At 44.2% G+C, this 20,400-nt stretch overlaps 1 protein-coding gene across 1 annotated transcript; it reads right to left on the bottom strand.

The window, feature by feature from the left end:
- Window positions 1-497: 497 nt before the first annotated feature.
- LOC135374861 (zinc finger protein 738-like) lies at window positions 498-3,211 on the bottom strand. The gene is made up of 2 exons (XM_064607787.1): window positions 3,088-3,211; window positions 498-871 (listed from the first exon to the last, which is right to left on the bottom strand). The coding sequence occupies exons 1-2, from the start codon at window positions 3,209-3,211 to the stop codon at window positions 498-500; spliced, it is 498 nt and encodes a 165-aa protein (XP_064463857.1).
- Between the last annotated feature and the right edge of the window lie 17,189 nt (window positions 3,212-20,400).

The following is a 20,400-nucleotide window of genomic DNA, read 5'->3' as shown; positions in this document are numbered from 1 at the left end:
TATTAAACAAAAAAAAATCACCCGAATTCCTGACGACAGAATATGCCGTAACGGGATTTAACCCGAATACACCCGAATTTTCAAATGAAAAATATCACCCGATATTTACCCCCCGAATTTGGCCAAAAATAAAACCCGAAAAAGTCAGACCCTACTTATACAGTACGTCGTCTCCCGGCTTTTGGAGTATTTTTGTGAACCGATATGCAAGAGCCTGGACCCAAAAAGGACCCCCCAAAAAAACACAACGGTTCCGATCCCTGCTAATAACGCGGCCTGCGCAGTGCTCCAACCCGGCGGATCGGCGTCTACAACGGACCCCCTTGCCTCAAGTGCACCTTCGCGGTGTTCCAACCCTCGCGGATCGGCGTCTACAACGGACCCCCTTGCCTCAAGTGCACCTTCGCGGTGTTCCAACCCTGGCGGATCGGCGTCTACAATGGACCCCCTTGCCTCAAGTGCACCTTCGCGGTGTTCCAACCCTCGCGGATCGGCGTCTACAACGGACCCCCTTGCCTCAAGTGCACCTTCTCGTGCCTGCGCAGGTGGCTCTTGTCCCGAAACGTGTACCCGCACGTGATGCACTTGTGGTGCCTCTCGCCTCCGTGGATCACTTTCACGTGCCTGTCCATGTGCTGCTTCCACGCAAATCCTTTGTAACACACGTGGCACACAAACGGCCTGTCTCCGGTGTGGGTGGTCTCGTGCGACCTCACGTGACTCAGGCTGGGGCTGGAGTAGACGCAGAAACGGCACGGGTACCTCCTCTCCTTGCCCCTGTGCTTGGCCGCATAGTGCTCCTTCAGGTGCTCGGCGGAGGCGAAAATGCTGCCGCAGAGGGCGCAACTGGCTCCGCGCTCCTCCGTGGCGCCTGCAAGGCAAAGGTAGCCAACGAGATAAGAGCGGATAGGTGATAAAAAAAACAAGATAAGGTACAAAAGGATGAGGGGTAATAGTATTAGTAAATACTATTAATGGCAGTGATGGCCACTAACTACTTCTACAGTAGTTTAACTATTACTACTAACTACTTCACGGTGGAGCAGTGCAATGGAGTAGTTAAAAATAGTAGTTCAACTACTTTTGAGGGGAGGTAGTTAACACTACTACTTTAACTACTGCAATGTATTTTAACTACATCTCTAACTACTTAACGTTGTCCATCAACACCAATCCCATTCTATAGTGTTCCTGGACACCTAAATATGAATCACGAGCAGTGATAAAAGTGAAGACTTAGTACACATGCACGGCACAATTGCTCTGCACCTCCGTTCTCATCAAACAAGTAGCTCAAGGTAAAAGTCTGAAGCACAATCGTGCCGTAAAGCTTGCGGCAAAATCGCAAGTACTTGGCGCATGCCAGTAACCTAACGATACTGTAATTAACTACTCGAAATATTAGTTTAACTAGTAGTTGCCACTACATTTCTGCAAGTAGTTGCAACTACTTTTTAACTACAATCAGGTAGTTTAACTACATGTAGTTAACTACTGGCCATCACTGATTAATGGTACGTACATAATATGTATAAATATATAAAACATAAATAAATAAATTGTACTTAATAAACAAGATAACATGGAAATCAATGAAGGGTAGTATTTGATAAAGCCAGTTATATGTTCATGGGGCCTAGAAAAATACACACTCACAAAAAAAAATATATGGATGCACTATATGGTTATAAGTTACAAAGGCTGTAGCTACTCTTTTCTTAAAGAACATAGTGGCAGGAACACATCAGCAAGTCTACCAAAGAACACGTCAACAACAGGCCTATAGCTAAACATGGGCAAAGTAAACTACAAAAGGCGTATCAATAAGCAATCAAATATGCGAGGGAAAACATTCAAGTAGCTGTCATCTTAAATGTAAACCACATAGTGATATGAGCGATGAAATAATGTATAAAAAAAAAGGTATCACAAAAAGGTGGGCAAATGAAATCTTCTGGAAGAGCAGTCGACGTGGGTGTCAAAGGATTCCTGTAAGGCAAAGATAATTGTGCTTTAAGTAAGTGTGGACACAGGCTAGAAAATTTATAAAAAAATAAAGAACGGGGTAGGCAACATGGTTGCCATTCACGTAAAGAGTAGCAGACATTTCATAACACGTAAGTAGGGAGTGACCTTTTAAAAGTGTGACTTAGACTTGTGACTTAAGTGACTTAAAAAAGTGACTTTCTCAGATTCAGGGGAACTGAAAATCGGGCGCTACTTTTAAATCTGTAATTCGGGGAGAAATCGGGTGATAATTGTGCCTTCCGATGCTATGGGGTGTTCTTGTCTCTCCTCTTGTCTATTAGGTCCTTTCCTAACCTCTTTCTCCAGCAGTAATCCACGAGGGCATAGACAGTACTGACACGCATGGGTGTATTGCTGGCAACGTAAGTGGCCCATTCTTACATGAGTTACATGCGGCGACCTTTGTTCGTCTTCAGTGGAAACGTTGATGATTTCATAGTGATTGGAATTCGGGAAGAAATCGGGTTTAACCCGAACTGGTCGGAGCTCAATTCGGGGGGAAATAACCGGGGGGAATCGGGTTTAACCCAAACAAGTCACTCCCTACACATAAGGCGATAGGAGGCATCAGAGCACGCATGAAAAAATTGGCAAAATACACAACAGAAAGCATCTCTACGAGCAATAAAAAACTTGATCGACCGCAGTCCATGTGAGCGTCAAATGATACCTGTAAGAGAAAAATGATTGCTCTTTGCACTATCAGTAAATACGGGCACAGGCTCATAAGTAAAAACATTCATAAACACACAGACTAAACATTATTAAACCATATAAAGAGCAGCAGTTATCCTCAGTGGCGTCACTAGGGTATGCGTCACCCACCCCCCACCCAATAATGTGTCCCTTTCCATCCGAGGCGATACACGATGAATAACAGTATCATGTCGTACGCAGAAAAAAATCACATGTTCGCCGAGGTCTTCTTACATTGTTTTTGGAGTCACATCACCACAGAAAAAGAGAGGAGGAGGCGGTACTGGTGCAGCACGTCACCCCCTTCTGTCGCATCACCCGGTGAAGACCGCACCCCCCTAGTGACACCACTGGTCAGCTTACCGGGCACATAGTGACCGGGCAAGGATACACTACAGAACGCATCCCTGTCAACTGGAAAGGTGAGAGTTGCGGGAATCTCTCCCAAGTCCCACCTGGGTTCCCTGCGGGGCCTGTCCTGGGCCATTAAAGGGACGGTCACATCCAGAAACCCATCTACGAAGCGGACGCCACTATTGTTCCGCATCAGCCAACAATCCGCTTGGCTAATTATTTTTGTATGAAGTGCGGGCTCAGGTATTGAATAAGCATGGCATTTTAAGGATTAGTATTTAAAAGTAAAAAGATTGTATTAAAGGTGGTATTTTAAAGAGGCTCCGGCGCAATTTCTCGTTCTGGTTCAATGAAAACGGTTCAGTCCCAGTTCAGCTCCGCAGCTAAAGAATAACGGTTCGAAAACCAGTTCATTCGAACCGTTTCAGTTTCACATGGCGTTAGGAGAATCAACTGCAGTGAAAATAATGCACTTTATTCTTCTCAACAGAAGGAGAAATGAAAAGAGAGAGAGGTTACAAGGAGTTCATCTTACACTCCGGCACATTACTGTAATGCGAGATTTCCGGAGTTTCCTGCCCATACACCGATGGGTGCCATGTACAGGGTGCGTGCAGATAAACCCAACTGGAATTTGCGCACTTAGCTTGTTGTCACAAGTTCTTACACTAATTCTACAAGTTTTGCAGATGTTGAGGATGCCGTCGACAAACTCCTCCCAGTCCTTACCCCTCTCACCAAGCTTTGTGAACGTGTTCGTGAATACGTGAGGAGTCGGGAGCAATGTAAAGTGGCTTTGAGAATGATATAGAGGGTCGAATCATACGCATAATGCAGTGTCCCTTGCTTGTTTTTGCAAATACTATGCAGAAGAATGACGCAAGCACGTGATGATATGAAATAATAGTCCTCCATTGTGTGGATATAGCTGTGTGACCGGGTCGACCCCTACTCACGGAAACATGTTTGTCGGCCCGGACCCGGCCCGCCGTGCTGGCTCCTTTGGTCGGCCCGGACCCGGCCCGCAGTGTCGACGTACTTTGTCGGTTTGGGCCTGGCCCGGAGCACACAGCCAATTACAAGCCCGACCCAGCTCGCGGGCCGGGTTGGGGGCCGGGCTCATGCAGGGCTCTAGCCCACACTACCAACCTTCCCGAACAACACTTTCTGGATCTCTCAATCTGCTTGACTCTCGCCCCCTCTCTTTCATAAAATTGCCCCTGGACCACCCTGGACCACAGGGGTGACACAAACCCGCCATTGTTGTAACTACCCTCAAGCGGGTGCTTTTGGCAACAGTGCCATCTTGTCCTGGTCGCACGTCATATAAAACGTCATTTTGAGGTCATGTGACTTTGTTTACGTGTCGTTTTGCCGCATACCGACATACTTCCGTCGTCGTAACACCCAAGAGATGAACGTATTTTGCCAGCGTAAGCTATGCGGTGCTTCTTCCGCAACATGGTAGCCCATTTCTCCTTACTTTAAGTACATCGCATCGGCTCAGTGAGTCTTAACGCGCGCTCGTCATCACATCTTTGGAGGTCATCAACAGCACAAGGGTTTATGTGCAAAACTGAGCGTTTTACTACGAGATTATCGGATGAAAATAATTACCGTGATCGAAAGACATCCAAAACCGAACGCAGAAACAACAACAACTGCATTGTTTAAAAACTGACTGGCTGCCGATCACGGGCGCCGCCATCTTTAAGGTCACGTGTGCCACGACATTTGCTGTGACGTGAGACCAGGACCTGTCCAGGATACATTGCGTTCGCCCGGCACGCTTTCGTCTAAGAGCAATATATTGGATGCCACCCCTGTGCCCTGGACACATCCAGCCCACCAATGCTCTGCCCTCAAAGCTCTCTTGACCTTTCAGGATACCATGGGACTTCGATCCTTATTGTGAAGGGGGCTCATTATTTCGTTCTTCTCATCACCACCAGCAATGGGGTAGAGCGTCGCCCCCGGCGATGAAGCTCCACATTTATCATCCCGAAATAAAGTTGTTGTTGTAGTTGTTCCAATGTGTGAGTTTGTCTTTTACCATCCGGCATCTCTGTTTCATCAACAAGCCCAACGACGTGTTCCATGCGATGTGAACTGGCAATAGAGATGTAGCAAATCTGCACTGCATTCACGGCAGGCGTCTCCAGCAGTGAGTGAGGATGTTGCGGAAGATGTCGTGCTCCTGAAAACGAACAGACTTGTCCAAAGCTCTCACATGTACAACGCTGGACACGGAAGATTGCTCGAGGGTCGGAATCCTGCAGGCTATGATACATAGAAAAGCAAGTATATAGTATTTTCCTCAGTACACTGGCATGCTGCACTATGTGAATATGATGCAATGAACTACGCATGTCGAGGTCTCTCAACCCTATTAAAAGAGGCCTTCGTTGCTTCTGCACAAAAAAAAACAAAAGAATCAATCAATCAATCAATCTATTAAAAGAGCAATGAGGTGAGGTGACACTTAACATGGCTCGAAAGCTTGTCTCGTTCGTCAAGCTCTCCATCTGTCACTATGCACAATGTTTTCGTTCCGCTGCGGTGCACTATAACTGCATAGCAGGGGTGGGCAGTAATACTATTTTTCTGTATTATAGTACTAATACTAAATAGTTCACAAAAACTGGTCTTATAATACTAATACAAGTACTTTCTGAAAACGTGTATTTATAATACATAACAATAATACTGCATTATAATACATTACAGTAAATAAAGGAATACATAACTTTTTGAAAAGCCCATGACGTACACAATATTTATTTCACAATTTACGATGCCTGTTGTGCGAAACAAAAGATGCATTACTGATTACTTGGTTTTAATAACCATTTCAAATTTCAATTAATAACATTTTCTCAAAAATTCAATCTTTGAGTCTGTGGTGGATCCAGGGGGAGTGCGGTTGGGCAATCGCCGACCCCCAAAAAACATACATTTGATTTCCCTCTCCACTCCCCCCCCCCCCAACTACGTGCCACAGCAAAGAAACCACCTCCCCTCCCCTCCCCCCCTGGATATTTGCATATTGAATATGCCACGAGACGTCTAGGACCTGTGGATTTTAAGACTAGCCAGGACTGAGAGCAATTGTCCCTCCTGAGCTGAACCCCAACGCCTGCAAGCGTGGGAGGGGGCGAAAAAATTTCCCGCCTGCATAGCAGAAGTCGAAGTCGGCCCTGGTGTGTACATTAACCATGGACGCAGAGCTAGAAACACTTCTGATTGTTCCTCTTTTTTTTTCCCCAGGAATTTTATGACCAGAGAGAGTACACTGACTAATCCCCAGAGGAGCAGGTGTTCAAAGAGTGGATTACCTAAAACGTGGGGCGTGCTGACCAGACTGGCCCGATTATCACCGCGCTGGTAGCACATAGGGGGTAAAGAAACATGTCAAAATCAGAGAAGTATTACTGAAGTATTATAAGACTTGAAATTTGCATATTATAATACGCAATACAAATACTTTTCTGAAACCCGTATTATAATACATAATACAAATATAAAATGTGCTACAGTAATATTATTATAATACAAGGTATTGTAAATACATGGCCAGTCCTGCTGCATAGTCAAAAGTCCAAAAACTGTCAGAGAAGGCAGGCACAGATGTTTAGGGGATGTAGTACATCGGATGTTCACTCGTTCTCCAACAAGCTGTTTTCGAGACTGGAAGATTTGATTAAAGTTGTGCACTTGTAGTTACTTTGTAAGAGCTCATCTTATTCGTTGCAGAACACAACAAACAAACAAAACAAAACAAAACAAAACAAAATTTGGAGATCAGCTCAGTACTCCTTTAACAACTTCAGAACGTAGAACGTACCTCATCTTTGAACTGTGTGGTCCAGGTATTTATGCTGTCTGCTCATCAACACCTTGAGCGCATAGTCTCGTATCCACGTAGATTGCTTTCGTCCCAACATGGACGTGCTATTTTTCATAACCACTCCTAGGCGGCCACCCTGACAAAAAAAAGAAAACAAGAAATCTGGAGGATACAGATAAATTGAATACAGAAAAATTACAGATAAACCTAAAACTTTGTGCGATTGCACAACAGTTTGTCAAAAGCATGTAAATACATTCCCCTTGCGGAGCCCCTGCCCTCCCCCCCCCACCCCCCTTACCCAAGGAGTGGCATTCTGGGACATTCCCAAACCCTTTTCACAGCCCCGGGATGTCGCATAGGTCAGCATGTACCTCCACGTCCACGCTATCTCACACTGCGATGCAGCACGCATTTCTAGTCGTCCATAAGGTGCGTTTCCGATCATCGTAATTAAAATGAAGCTGACACTGTTGCTCCGTCGTTCCCACAGAACGTTCTAGTAAAAGAGAGCTGCTCGCGGGGCAAAAGTTTCGCCGCATATTGCACTGAGATTTCGTATCGTGCTGGAATACAGACGTTGCATTAGAATGTGTCTGTTCTTGTCGTCTGCTTGTGGCTGCACCCCAGGGTGGTTTCTGCGGTTAACAGCACATGAGAAGACATGACTTCCAGCACTGGTACTTACGTGGCAGCTGCAATCACTTTGTATTCACGAAAGCGACATTCCCTGCAGAAACGGAAGACGCGAGAAACGTCATAGCTTCCAGTGTCCACGTACACTGCTAACCGTGGGGAATATCCTGAGACACAGCCACAAGATATTCCGTAGCAGACGACAGGAAAGAGGCTGCTAAGTGTGCAGTTCCAGATATTCCGTACCGTGTGAATGCTCAACATAACATGGAATGGAACTTAGCATCTGTGAGCAGTGCTTTCGCTTTTTCTTCCACCGGTATATTCCATGAGGATGTCGCTTGTGTGAGTCAATGACGTTTACCTTGGACCTTCAGGGCAATGTCGCAAACATAGAATGGTGCCTCCTCTCCACTTTTATTCATGCACAACAACTGTTGTGTTCTGGTCTGGAGCAGCCGAGTCTAGTTTTCTGAAAACATTTTCTCTGTTTTTTTTCTTTTCATTTTTGAATGTATACGTACTCATGAGGATCAAAAGAACAAGAAAGAGTATGATTCTGCAATATTTTGTTCGGCCTTACAGACTGCTTCTGATTTCCTATGAGTTTTAACACTACTTCAGGGCTGTTCTAAGCCACGGCTTGCATGATTCACATGCGCCAGCGACTAACTTCTTTGTCACGTGTCATAGACAACGAGGTTGATTCGGTTTTTGATTGCACATGATATATTTCCGGCAGCGGACACTTGAAACGAGAAGTTTATCGAGACATTGTTCTTTCCATTTCACACGTACGAATGGATATTTCTTGTCAAGAAAGCCAAAATTTGTTATCTCGAGACACAATATTATGCTGAAATCCTGGGACTTTGGGATCCGAACCCTACTCCGTCTCTCTGTTGGCCAATTGTTTAACGTTTGCTGCTCTGAGCATGAGATGCCTATTGCATTGCCTTGAGCCACATGCACCTCGAGCCATTTATACACCTTAAAGCCAATCCTGAGCTTTTCAGGTGAGGTGTTTTCGTTAGCTGGCTTACAGCTGCTCAAGCAACCAGCTGTGCTAGTGGAAAGTATTTTTATTTCCCGATTTACTCATCCTTCCATCTCTTGGTACACTATATGAAAAAGGAAGACAGCACTCAATTTTCTTGTTCAAAAATACTGCTTCTAGAACTTGCTTAATAGCTTCCATTTTTTTTTTTGCACTTCAAGTCGGTACTTGATGGGAAAGCACGATACAAAGTACTCAAAGTATAGTAGAATGTACACAAAGTAAAGTACAAGTGCTCACAAAAGTAGTACTTGAGTATCTGGTACTCAAGTGCCCATCACTGATTCAAACTGATTTTGATCTGAAGCTGATTTGTGTAGTCAAAATCACGTCACTGATTCACCATTGTCTGACACACAGCTGCGGCCTGGGTGACAGTCTCCAGTTTTCAAAAAACTGCGCGCCTGAATTCAATTAATGTCTGCTTTACGTTGGGATACCTCCTGTAGCCTTCACGACAAAAATCGCTAGAACGCAAGCAGTTGTTTTTTTCCCAAAACGGTTTTGCGAGGCGAACAAACAATGATAAGACGCCGTGAAAGTCGACCACTTACCATCCTGCTGTTGAATTTAAACCGTTCCCTAATGCGCAGTAGTCCAGTATCTCTTCGGTCACACATATTTAGGTTTAGTAACAAGAAAATGCTTTTAAAGGGTAGTTTAAGGTCCCGCGTCTCTGTCTTTCCACAGCACCTGGGCGCAGACATGTAACTGATGGCGATCGTGATGCGACAGCGTCAAGCAATGGATGGATGAAGAACAAAAGCCCTTCGGGAGGGTTTCTATGGAGTATTTTCATGGGGAGAAGAATTTTACCCCTGTCTTCCCTTTACCAGATGCACTACCAAAAGTAGGTAAGATTCCGGATGAGGGGTACTGCCCGCCCGCATCGAGCCACCCGGCTTGCATGTTTTCAAATGATTTTTTTTTTTTTTTTTTGTGAAGTTCAGTCGTCTTTCAGTTATCTCAAGAATATCTCCCCCCCCCCTCCTTCGTTTTACGTATGATTGCTGTTTTTCCTTCCTTTTGTGTGTGTGTGTGTGTGTGTGTGTGTGTGTGTGGGGGGGGGGGGGGGGGGGGCAATGTGGGTGACCAAAATGGGTGACCACTTGGCGTAGGTTGCTCAGGGAGACCTGTGAGATTAGTACACGTGGCAACTGCGTAAGCAAGCCTTCCCTCCTTCCTCTTCCTCCTCTCCGGAGGTTTTTGAATATATAGAGCTCTGGTAAATAAAATTTTTTGCTGTGTTCGAGAATTCTTGTTGTGTCGTCTCTCTCCTTCCCCGTCTCGGGTTCCGCCTCTCTCACCAAAATCCAAACAGTGTTTTGTGCAATATGCGGTGGCAACTCTTTTGTCTTCTTCTTTACGGCTGCAGGGTGTTACGAACCCTATATCCTGAACTCTCTGTCATAGAGCTTTAGAATAGAGTACCCAAGTGCTTGGTGTTCCCAATTAAATTGGGGTCATCACTGCGATCGCCCTAGCGATACGGGGGTGAGAGGGGCAGCCGCCCCGGGCGCCCTCATCAGAGGGGGCGCCAAACGGCGGGCCCTAGCAAGTTTCTTTATAAAGTATAAAGCGGGAAATAAAGATAATTTGAATTTACAATCCCGGCTGTGCGAATGAGCATTTTCTATCCTTTGCTTACAGAGCTTCCGACGGCAGTGAGGGGGGGGTGTGGGAGGAGGGGGTGATTCACCTTCACCCTGCGCTGGGCGCAAACTCGCTTTGCGACAGCTCCGGCCCTGAATACAGTGATTTCTGCAATGCACAGTGATGAACGGGTTTAAATCCTTCCAATTTCACGTCAACCGAGGTGACAATTCGACGCCCTTGCAAATGACCCGCCTGTTCACATAACTTTGCTCTATGTCAATTTTACTGTGCGTTGCAGTGCCGGCAACAGACATGGACATGCACAAGGGTCAGACCCAGTACTGATTTTGATGTTCGCCGCCAGTCTAACACTTATTGGAGCGAGGGCACCGCAAGAGGAGATTGGTTGGAAGTTGCGAGCACTGTACTTCTTGAGAAAGTTCGACACGACAGAGAACAGCAACAACTTTATCAATGATGAAATTGATGATCGTCATTGATGACAGAATGATGGTGTAGCAAACAACAATGTCAATGACGATGAATGAATGATGATGATCACTTATTCATTTATTTTTATGTGCCAATGTCCACAAACAGTTATCAGCCTAAAGCGTGGTACACTGTTACCCGTAAATGAACAAGAAACAACACGTAGTTCAAAGTATCTAAAAACAAGTAAACACATATAGTTCTACATTATTTAAAAAAAGTGGTGATGAAAAGGTTAATATTTTACGAAAACAAGTAAAAGAAGCAAAACAAGCAAAAAGAGTGAGGCGTTCAGTGTAATTTAGAGGAAAGGGTCACGGTTGACGATGTGTACATCGTGGTTGATGACAATAATGAGTCGACGGAGACAATTCCATAGGTATAGCTTTTTTCCATTCGGAATATAATTTGGCACATATGCCAAGCCTGCGCCTTGCTCTGCACCCTTAAGATCTTTGTGATTTTTATTTTGTATGGTAAACCAGCGTATAATAAAGGTAGGGATAAAATGAGGAGAGCTTGAGGCCCCGATTAAAACAGCCATAGGCACCTTTTTTCCCTTCTCTATGGTAAAGGCAATTCACAAAGGCATGACAATCTCAAAGCTTCAGATGGTTGGTTTGAGTGCCGCAGTAAATGTATTGGAATTGCCGTTCACAGGTAATATGTGGAACAGGGAGATAAGTAGTACCATATCGGAATGTAGCAATAAACAATTACAATTACAAAGAACACTATACAGGGTGCTTCAAAAAACGTGTCATTCGGACTTCATAAAAAAACGGAGCGACGGAAAAATACGGGGTAAACGGCATTTGTGTGGCAACCGAATTTGCCCCCTTGCAAAAATATTTTCATTTGATTTTAATTAAAATAAATTGAATTTCTTTAATTGAACTCAAAAATTTCCCAAGTCAACCTAACGTTTTTTTTACAGAATTAGAGAGCCCGTGGCGAACTAAGTCAGATCCACTAAGAAATCCGCTCGATATTGCAAATGGAACTGCCAAAAAAAAGTCCCGAAATTGAGGCTTCAAAGTTTTAGGAAATCATTGGCGCACCAAATCAGATGCAAATATTTGTGGAGAGGAAGACATGCTCCTGCCCCCATGAAAGATAGGAGGTCGAAAAAACACAGGGCGGGAAAAAAGAGGCGGAATCATTTTTGTTTGCCGCTTATCAACGTATGGTGGAATGTCACCTGCCTTGTTATCTGCGCGTCTTGTGCTGCACGCCGGTCCAGCGATAAACTGGATAAACTGTTCTAGCTTCATGGGGGCAGGAGCATGTCCTGCCCTTCGGGCATTTTTCTGACTGATTTGGTGCACTGTTGAATACCCGAAACTCTGAAGCCTCAACTTCGAGAGTTTTTTTGGGCAGTTCCATTTGCAATATCGAGCGGATTTCTTGGTGGATCTGACTAAGTTCGCTACGGGCTCTCAAATTTTGTAAAAAAAAACGTTAGGTTGACTTGGGAAATTTTTGAGTTCAATTAAAGAAATTCAATTTATTTTTATTAAAATCAAATGAAAATATTTTTGCAAGATGGCAAATTCAGTTGCCACACCGTTTTACCCCGTATTTTTCCGTCACCCCGTTTTTTTATAAAGTCTGAATGACACGTTATTTGAAACACCCTGTATAAGTAGGGCCAGAATTTTTTGGGTTATACAGTATTTTGTTTCAATAATTCAGGTATAATCGGGCTAAACTGAACCTGATCGAACCCAATTCTGGTTGAGTCACATTGAATCAGGCGTAACTCTTCGGTGCGTAGTACACACCGGTGGACACAGAGTATCAGTGCCTTGAAAAACACCTGTCAAGCAGCATTGGACTCGATGCCCTTTTTAGAAGTTGGCACACTGCACACTTGCTGGTGCTACACGCATTTTTCAACAGCTTCAACGGTTTGAACAGTCGTTGAAGACCGCGCATGTAACAGGGATATAAGAGGCAGGTCTCTGTTTCGAGAGTTTGTTGTATGGGCATGTTTATGCATTTATAAAACAGTTTCCAAAGCTCTGCATTAGTTGCGATGACTTCTGATCCCGTGTTCCAGCAGCTTTTGGGGAAATGTGCAGTAGATGCACCATGCGAAGTAATTCAAACCACAGAGTCATAATTATCGCGGAAATTGAATCTAAAATATGCCGCAAAAAGCGACCGTGCGCAACGGTGGTGAAGAGCAGTACTAGCATGTGATCTGCCTGGAACCTCGCGCTGACGCTATAAGGAGAACGCTCGCTGATTGGCCTAGAGAAATGTCGTCTGCTACGAGTCTCCTTATGCCATCATCGGTGACGTGCCATCATACCTCCTCACTCTCGAGAGGAAAGGGGGACTTCGGGCGCAGTCGTGTATAGCACTAAAAAGTTACGCCCTAACTATAAGTGGGCCTGATTTTTTTTTCGGGCCTTATTTGTCAGCAAAATCGGGTGAGGGGGGGGGGGGGGGTAAAATTCAATAATTTAGGTGTAATTGGGTTGGACTGTACCTGATTCAACCCAATTATGGCTGAATCGGGTTAAATCCGGTGTAGATCGTCAGTTTACTCCGCAAAATACGCACGGCACATCAATAGACAAGCATGTAAGAAGCAGCATAGTCCCTGTTTTGACAGTTTGTACGAGCATATTTACGCATTTACAACACTGTTTCCAAAGGTCTGTGTTAGTTGTGATGACATCGGATTCCCCTGGTCTAGCAGTTTTCGGGGAAATATCGAGTTAAACAGAGTTTTTCCTTATTTTGAAATGGGGGGGGTTAGTGTCGTGTGTAATCGGATATAACCCTAAAACGTCATGCCCTGACTATAAGCTGTGTACGATACAAGTTACACTACTGATATATTAGGGAGCTTTAACAGACCGACCAGTTTTAACGTCAAGATGTTCTACTGTGCTGTACAGTGAAGAGTCACAAAGTATCCGAGGCAACATTTTTTTTAGTGACAATGCACATCGTCGGTTTATTCCCGATGGAAGATGTGAAGAACTCAGCATACACTTCAGAACGAGTGCCAAAGTCGCAATCGTGATCAAAGTAAAGATGTGTTCACACCAGTGCATGCAACAAAAATAAGTGGACAATATTAAAAAAAAAAGGTAATTTCTGTGGTGAAAAATCTATGAAGGGCAGTGACACATTTGGATATCCTAAATATTTTAGACAGCCACAGTTTACTTAGACGAATTCAACAAAAACATATTTAGGAAATCACGTTATTGGTTATCAAAAGCACGTTTAAAAAATAAAAATACCACAAAACAAACAGAGGGGGTGCAATCTGCTGTGACGTTTTATCAAGTTTTTCTCCAAACCAGGTTTAAAAAATAGAAATACAAAACGAATAGAGGGGATGCTATCACCTGTGATGTTTAGTGGTGTTTTGCTGCAATCTTGGTATCTATGTGTGGAAGAAAGTATCTGCTTTTATCAGGCAACCTTAGATGTTTCAACATTATCCAGTGAGTTAAGGTAAGGTAGGTTCAGGCTAGGCAGCCTCTTGTATTATTTGTTTGTACTCGTACTGACTTGAATGCGTATGGCAGGATAAACTTGGGCGGCTACTATCTCTGATGTACAGATACTCTTAGCTACTTTTCACCACCGAGGCATCTATATTTTCTGTCACAAAGATAGCGACTTCATGTGTCAGCATGCAATGCAATTACTCAACGTGGGTTGAGCAATGTGTTGCCTAGATGTCTGGTGATGCTTCAGTCCTGGTAAATCTTAAACTGGTTGTGCATTACAGTGCAAGGTTGCAATGCAAAATGGACTTACTCCATAGGCAAAATAATGCAAATGGCATATCATTGCAAAGAGGAGTCTCCGCTTTCAAGACAGCAACGCGGTGCACAACAGTGAAGTGGCTACGATTGCACCGCGGAGTAAGAAGGACGGGAGGTGAAATCCCCCACGGAAGCACGCGGCGGAGCGCGACCAGACGGAGTGAATTTGGGCAGGGATAAAAAAGACAAAAAGACGACACCGTCTGCATCTTTCCCGTCGTCTGCTACAGGATATCTTTGGCTGTGTCGCAGGACACTATTCCCCACGGTGCATGAACACATTGCAGCAGTGTACGTGTGAACAGTGTTGCGTTAGTGTGTTAGCAGACGACAGTGTGTTAGCAGTGTGCAAGAACACTGGACGTTGAGCGGTCGCGCTCGGAAAGTTGTGACATTTCTCGCGTCTTCCGCTTGTTGCGGGGAATGTCGCTCTTAGTGAGCACACTGTTGCCGGAGAAGTTGAGCGGCGCTCACTTTGAGTGCACTGCCTCGTGTCTGCGCAGGTCATGTCTGTCCCGAAAAGCGTACCCGCAGGTGGCGCACTCGAAGTTCTTCTCGCCAACGTGAATCGCTTTCACGTGCCTCTCCATGTGCTGCTTCACCCCAAATTTCCTGGAGCACACTTGGCACGTGTAACGCTTCTCTTTGGCGGGGGACGGCTTCCCGCCGGGACGGTCACTGGGTCGGCTCCCGTATCTCCTCTCCCGCGGGGGAATGGAGCGTACCCCGACGTCGTCTGCAACGGCGAGGATGTCGCCGCACGGGGCGTACTCGGAGTATGTCGCCGCTGCGTTTGCCTCCATGCCTGAAAGACGAAAGATGATTCATCGATTGTTTTTATTTATTATTTGATTTGTTTTTGATTTGATTTGATTTTTTTGTGTTTTTATTACAGTCAAACTCCTTTACAGTGAACACCTTTTTAACGAAAATACCAGTTCAGCAAATTTTTTTGCGGTCCCGCTGGAGCCCTATAGGTCCAATAATGGACATCCTCTTTAACGAAAATACCTTTACTGTGAATTTTTTTTGCTGTCCCCTGAGTTTCGTTGTAAAGGAGTTTGACTGTATTTGATTTGTTTTGATTGATTGATTTTTTATTTATTTTTTTGTCTGGGATGCTTCCCAATGTCTAAGCCGTAGCCGGGATTCACGGTCTTCCCGTTATCATAATTTTTTAGACCTCCCGAAACATGGCAAAACTCAACGCAAAACCAGATTACGGTTGCGCAAGATTGGACTGGCTTGTAACATGATTAGATAACAAGATAACTTTTCTTTGTCGTTGATTCTTCGCTCTGCCTCGTGATATCCCGGAAAACATTGTCGCTGAAAACCGGAAACGCTAGCCACAGCGAGGCTTTCTGGTCGCGGGCACTTGTTTTCCCACCAAAATTTGGGAGCAGTGTCTATCTGCATCTATCCCATGTCACGAAATCAATTTTTTTTTTCGGCATTGAGGACAGAAAGCAAATGCCCAAATTTAGGTGCTCATACTATATGTCGCAGAAGTAGTATATATAACTATAACTTGCTATTACAGTCATGTGACCATCAACAGGTTGCAAAAGAGTGAATTGACCAGGGAGGTCAAAGCACTGTGCGGGGGTTCAGTTGAAAAAAAAAAAGCAGGGCACAGCCAGAATGGAAAGCAGAAAAGCCGTTACTCGGTAACCTGTAGTCAAGAGTTAGGTAAAACATCAAAATAAAGCCAAGAAGGTAAAAAAAAAAGGAATACAAAGTTCAAAACACAGCCCTCACCCCTGCAGATGTGGGCCTCACACCACCTCTACGGGGTACCACCTTTCGGAGGAAGTCCCGAGAAAATCCCTCGACAGTTCAATTTGAATTTTCTGCTTTTTTCTCTTTTTTACAACACTGCCACACCACAGTGTGCTGCACAAAAATGACCATTCACCATCAGCCTTCTGAGCAGCGTACCAAGTAAAGCAATAAAAACAGGCACTCAAAACAAAGCACTCACTCAAAGATAGACCGACAGCAATTTCTCGAGCAGCACAGTACATATACTCAGAGTGCAAGTATATCGAGGGTGGCGAAAGATATCTTATCAGTGCGGTGCTTTCTCTTTTACAGTTATTATACGAACTGAAATTGAATTGAAAACAACCTCGATCGGCCTGTCCAGCCCTGTGCACCGTCACTTTCAGTACATTGCGCAGCATGGGTTGAAACGGACAGGCTAGCAAATTAAAAGCATTTAAAAGCAGGTTCATAATAGATATCAAATTAGATAGAGAGATATCAGGTAACAATTATCAGTTGATAATACAATGACAAGAAAGACCAGGTGATTTAAACAGCGCACAAAACAGCATATGTATGCGTGCACTGTCTTGTCCATTTATGGTAGCAATTGATTGATTGATTTTATATTTATCTGGCACAGAGATAACACAGATTTATGGTAGGGATGTGCCAACCAAATCCACGAATCCTAGGCAGGGATTCGAGGGGTTCAGGGAGGGCAGGGATTCGGAAATCTGAATCGCAGCTCCCAAAACGGCGATTCGAATCTTTCGAACCCACCAACCATGTTTGTTTGTTTTTCAAACTGGCGACTCCAGAGTCCACCGAAAGCCTTATTGACTGAAGGGTGTTTCCTTGTTTGTTTGTGTGTCCTTGCTTGTTTGTTTGCTCTGGACCAAAAGAGTTCAGGAAGGAACTGTTACATTACAAGTTTAAAAGTAACGTGATTTTGCCCTTTGATTCATACTTAGTTTTATAGAAATAATTCAGACTCGCGAATTTATGTACTTCTTGAGAAAAACTATATGGGTATATCTTTTCTCCCGAAACCGAACTATTATTTAATTTGTTTTTCACTAAACAAATGTATCATCAGTGATGGCCACTAACTACTTCTACAGTAGTTTAACTATATCTACTAACTATTTGTGATGGAGTAGTTCTACTAGTAGTTCAACTACTTTTCAGAGGACATACTTAAAACTACTTCTTTAACTACATTGATAACTATTTATCGTTGTCCGTCAACATCCATCCTATTCTATAGTGTTCTTGGACACCTAAATAGGAATCACAAGCAGAGATCAAAGTGAAGATTTAGTACGCATGCACGGCACAATTGCTCTGCACCTCCGTTCTCATCAAACAAGTAGCTCAAGGGAAAAGTTGGAAGCACAATCGTGCCGTAAAGCTTGTGGCAAAATCGGAAGTACTTGGTGCCCGCAGTAAATTAACTAATGTAGTTAGAAACTCGAAAAATAGTAATTTAACTAGTAGTTGCCACTACATTTCTGCAAGTAGATGATAACTACTCCTTAACTACAATCATGTAGTTTGGCCATCACTGTGTATCATATTCTGTTTCAAAACACTTTTCAGTATGGGTTTTCTTTTTTCTTTTTCTCGGCGTTTTAAACGCTATATTTAAAGAGAGGATTCGAAAGATGCGAGATTCGTCGTAGAATTCGTGGATTTGCAGAACCTCCCTTCGATTCGGATTCGAAAAAAATCCGGATGCATCCCATCTCTAATGTATGGCTTTCCAAGTCCCGATTTTGCTCGAGTCCCGCTTCGCACACGTACAACTTCCCCCACTTTTGTGTTTCCTCGAGGTCCAATTGAGAGGGAAACAAGATGCCACACTCTGGGTCCCATGGAGCGAGCCGCTATGTTCTCCTTCGTTGATGCCTGTAAGACGAAAGAAATCGGCAAGATAAGAACAGACATCCGATAAGAAAATATAACACAACATAGGAAAGATAAAGAGCGTTTTATGAACCACTACCAGTAAGCATTAGTGAGACCTAGAAAGATAAATCAAGCAATCAAACCCTTGGGGGAAATGCAGTCAAGTAATGCATTAAGTCTCAAATGACCAGCATCCTATTCTTGAACAAAGACAAAAATACGCCCTTTCCGTTGTGCCACCCTGCGCGAACAGCACGCCCCCTAGTGACGCCACTGTTATAACAGACTACAACCAAAAGTGTGTAAAGATATGACATGTGCAAAGGAGGCACACAGTACTGACAAATGTGAGCAGTGCTAGCAGCAAAACTGCAAATTTGAGCTCGCATGAAACTAGCGTATAAGAAGGAAAAGTATGCAAAGAGAAAAATAGCGCAAATCCAGTGCAGCACATGTTTGTAATGCAAACTTAAAAAAAGGGACTGAATTGCAAAAGGCAGGAGGGTCCGTAATGGTTGGTAAGGGTCCGTAAGGGTTGCAATACTAGATGGTACGTCGTTCCATTCGCGGCTTGTGGATGAGAAATATAACAATTTGCAATCCATAAAGTGTGCGTAAAACAGCACACATCTGCAGTTCTAGCAAATATCTATATTTTATCCACACATAAGCATTAGTGGCTCCATCCACGTTCCCCAAGTGGAGCCCAAATTGATGTAAGGAATCGAAAATGGTGCTGTAGTGCAGGGCCGTCGAGCTCATTCGTGTCCGCGGGCCATACACCACGGCTTTTGGGTAGCCCATTTCTGAAATGACAAGACGCACGAATTAAAATGATATAAAACGTACATATATTGGTTACTTTGCCTTGCTCTGTCACAGGGTCAGGAACCCTTTTGATTTGCTGTATTACGAGGAAACTTGGCACATCTTGTTTTTAACTCTTGCGTCAACATTGGCGAAAGCGATTGCGCAATGCCAGTCTTAAGGACCCCACAGAGGTGTTTGTTTGTTGGTTGTGAGCGTAATCGTAGAAAACGCCTGCTCATAGACGTATGTCGGCGCAGCTGTAAAGCCGCAAATTGCTATTATTAGACGTATGTTGTACCAAACACTGACAGGTTTGTCCGCGACAACACGTATCCTCAGGTACTTCCGTCGAACGTAAGAATAAAACGGAGCCGCACCAAATTCAGTGAACCTGTTCTTATCGTCAGGGAAGGGCAACGGTAACGGAAACGGTATATCACTGAAATTGGGGACGGTAACGATAACAGAAACGGAAACGCACACCACGGTCCTCCATTTCCGGAAATAGAAACGGAAACGAAAATTATCGTCCGGCGTTGAATACGGGTAACGGCTTTTTCCTGTTGCGCGATGGCGTTTGAGAGATGTTTCATTTTATTTTTGTATTTTGAAGACTCCATTCCCTGTAATGCTCTAAATACTACACGTGAGCATGGAAACAAAGCGCAATATTGGATCCCGAGAGTGTATCCCTCGTCCCAGTTCCCGTAACTCCATGACATCAACGTCTGACCATATCCATACTCCACCATAGCACGAGGATGGCAGCCTATGACTTTTAGTTATGCATTTTGTTTTACTTATCTTATTGTATACTACTGAGGACGCCCGCTTATGAAAGCGACATTGGATGAGGGTTACGCCCATCCTGAGTTGCTGGACTTAGAGTGACTGAAGAATGAAGATACGTTCCTACATTAAAAAAAAAAATAAAATCTTGCAAGACGAGCGCATCTCAACGACGTAGAATTACTTGTGTAGTGTGTACGTGTGACACCAAAGCAGAACTTGGGCAAAACGGGGTGCTGACAGAGCCAGAGTGGCTGTCCTCCCGCAGCTCTGTAACAGCCTTTCCGTTACTGGAAGCAGTAATGGAAACGTAAAGGAAACGAAAGCGAAAGGCTGGTATCAGAAACGGAAACGAAAACGTAGCAGCAATGAAAATGGAAACGGTGAAGGAAATATGACCGTTACCCTTCCCTGCTTATCGGTGTATTGCACTCCAACTCGATCGGTTCCATTCATTTGTTAATAGTCACGTTGTTAGCAACTGCGGAAAGCGGTGGGCCAAAAAGCTCCGTTTTTTTTAGTCTCCTGCACTCGACTAATCCTTGCTCGAGTTCACTCGGGAGATCGCCACTTCTGCGATTGAATCGGTCTGTTTCTTTTTGGCATTGAAGCTACAGCAT

The sequence above is a fragment of the Ornithodoros turicata genome, unplaced genomic scaffold (genome assembly GCF_037126465.1).
Source record: "Ornithodoros turicata isolate Travis unplaced genomic scaffold, ASM3712646v1 ctg00000783.1, whole genome shotgun sequence".
Taxonomy (NCBI): Eukaryota; Metazoa; Arthropoda; class Arachnida; order Ixodida; family Argasidae; genus Ornithodoros; species Ornithodoros turicata.
Note: the sequence above shows the minus strand (reverse complement) of the source record. Positions and strands in the feature narration are given on the sequence as shown.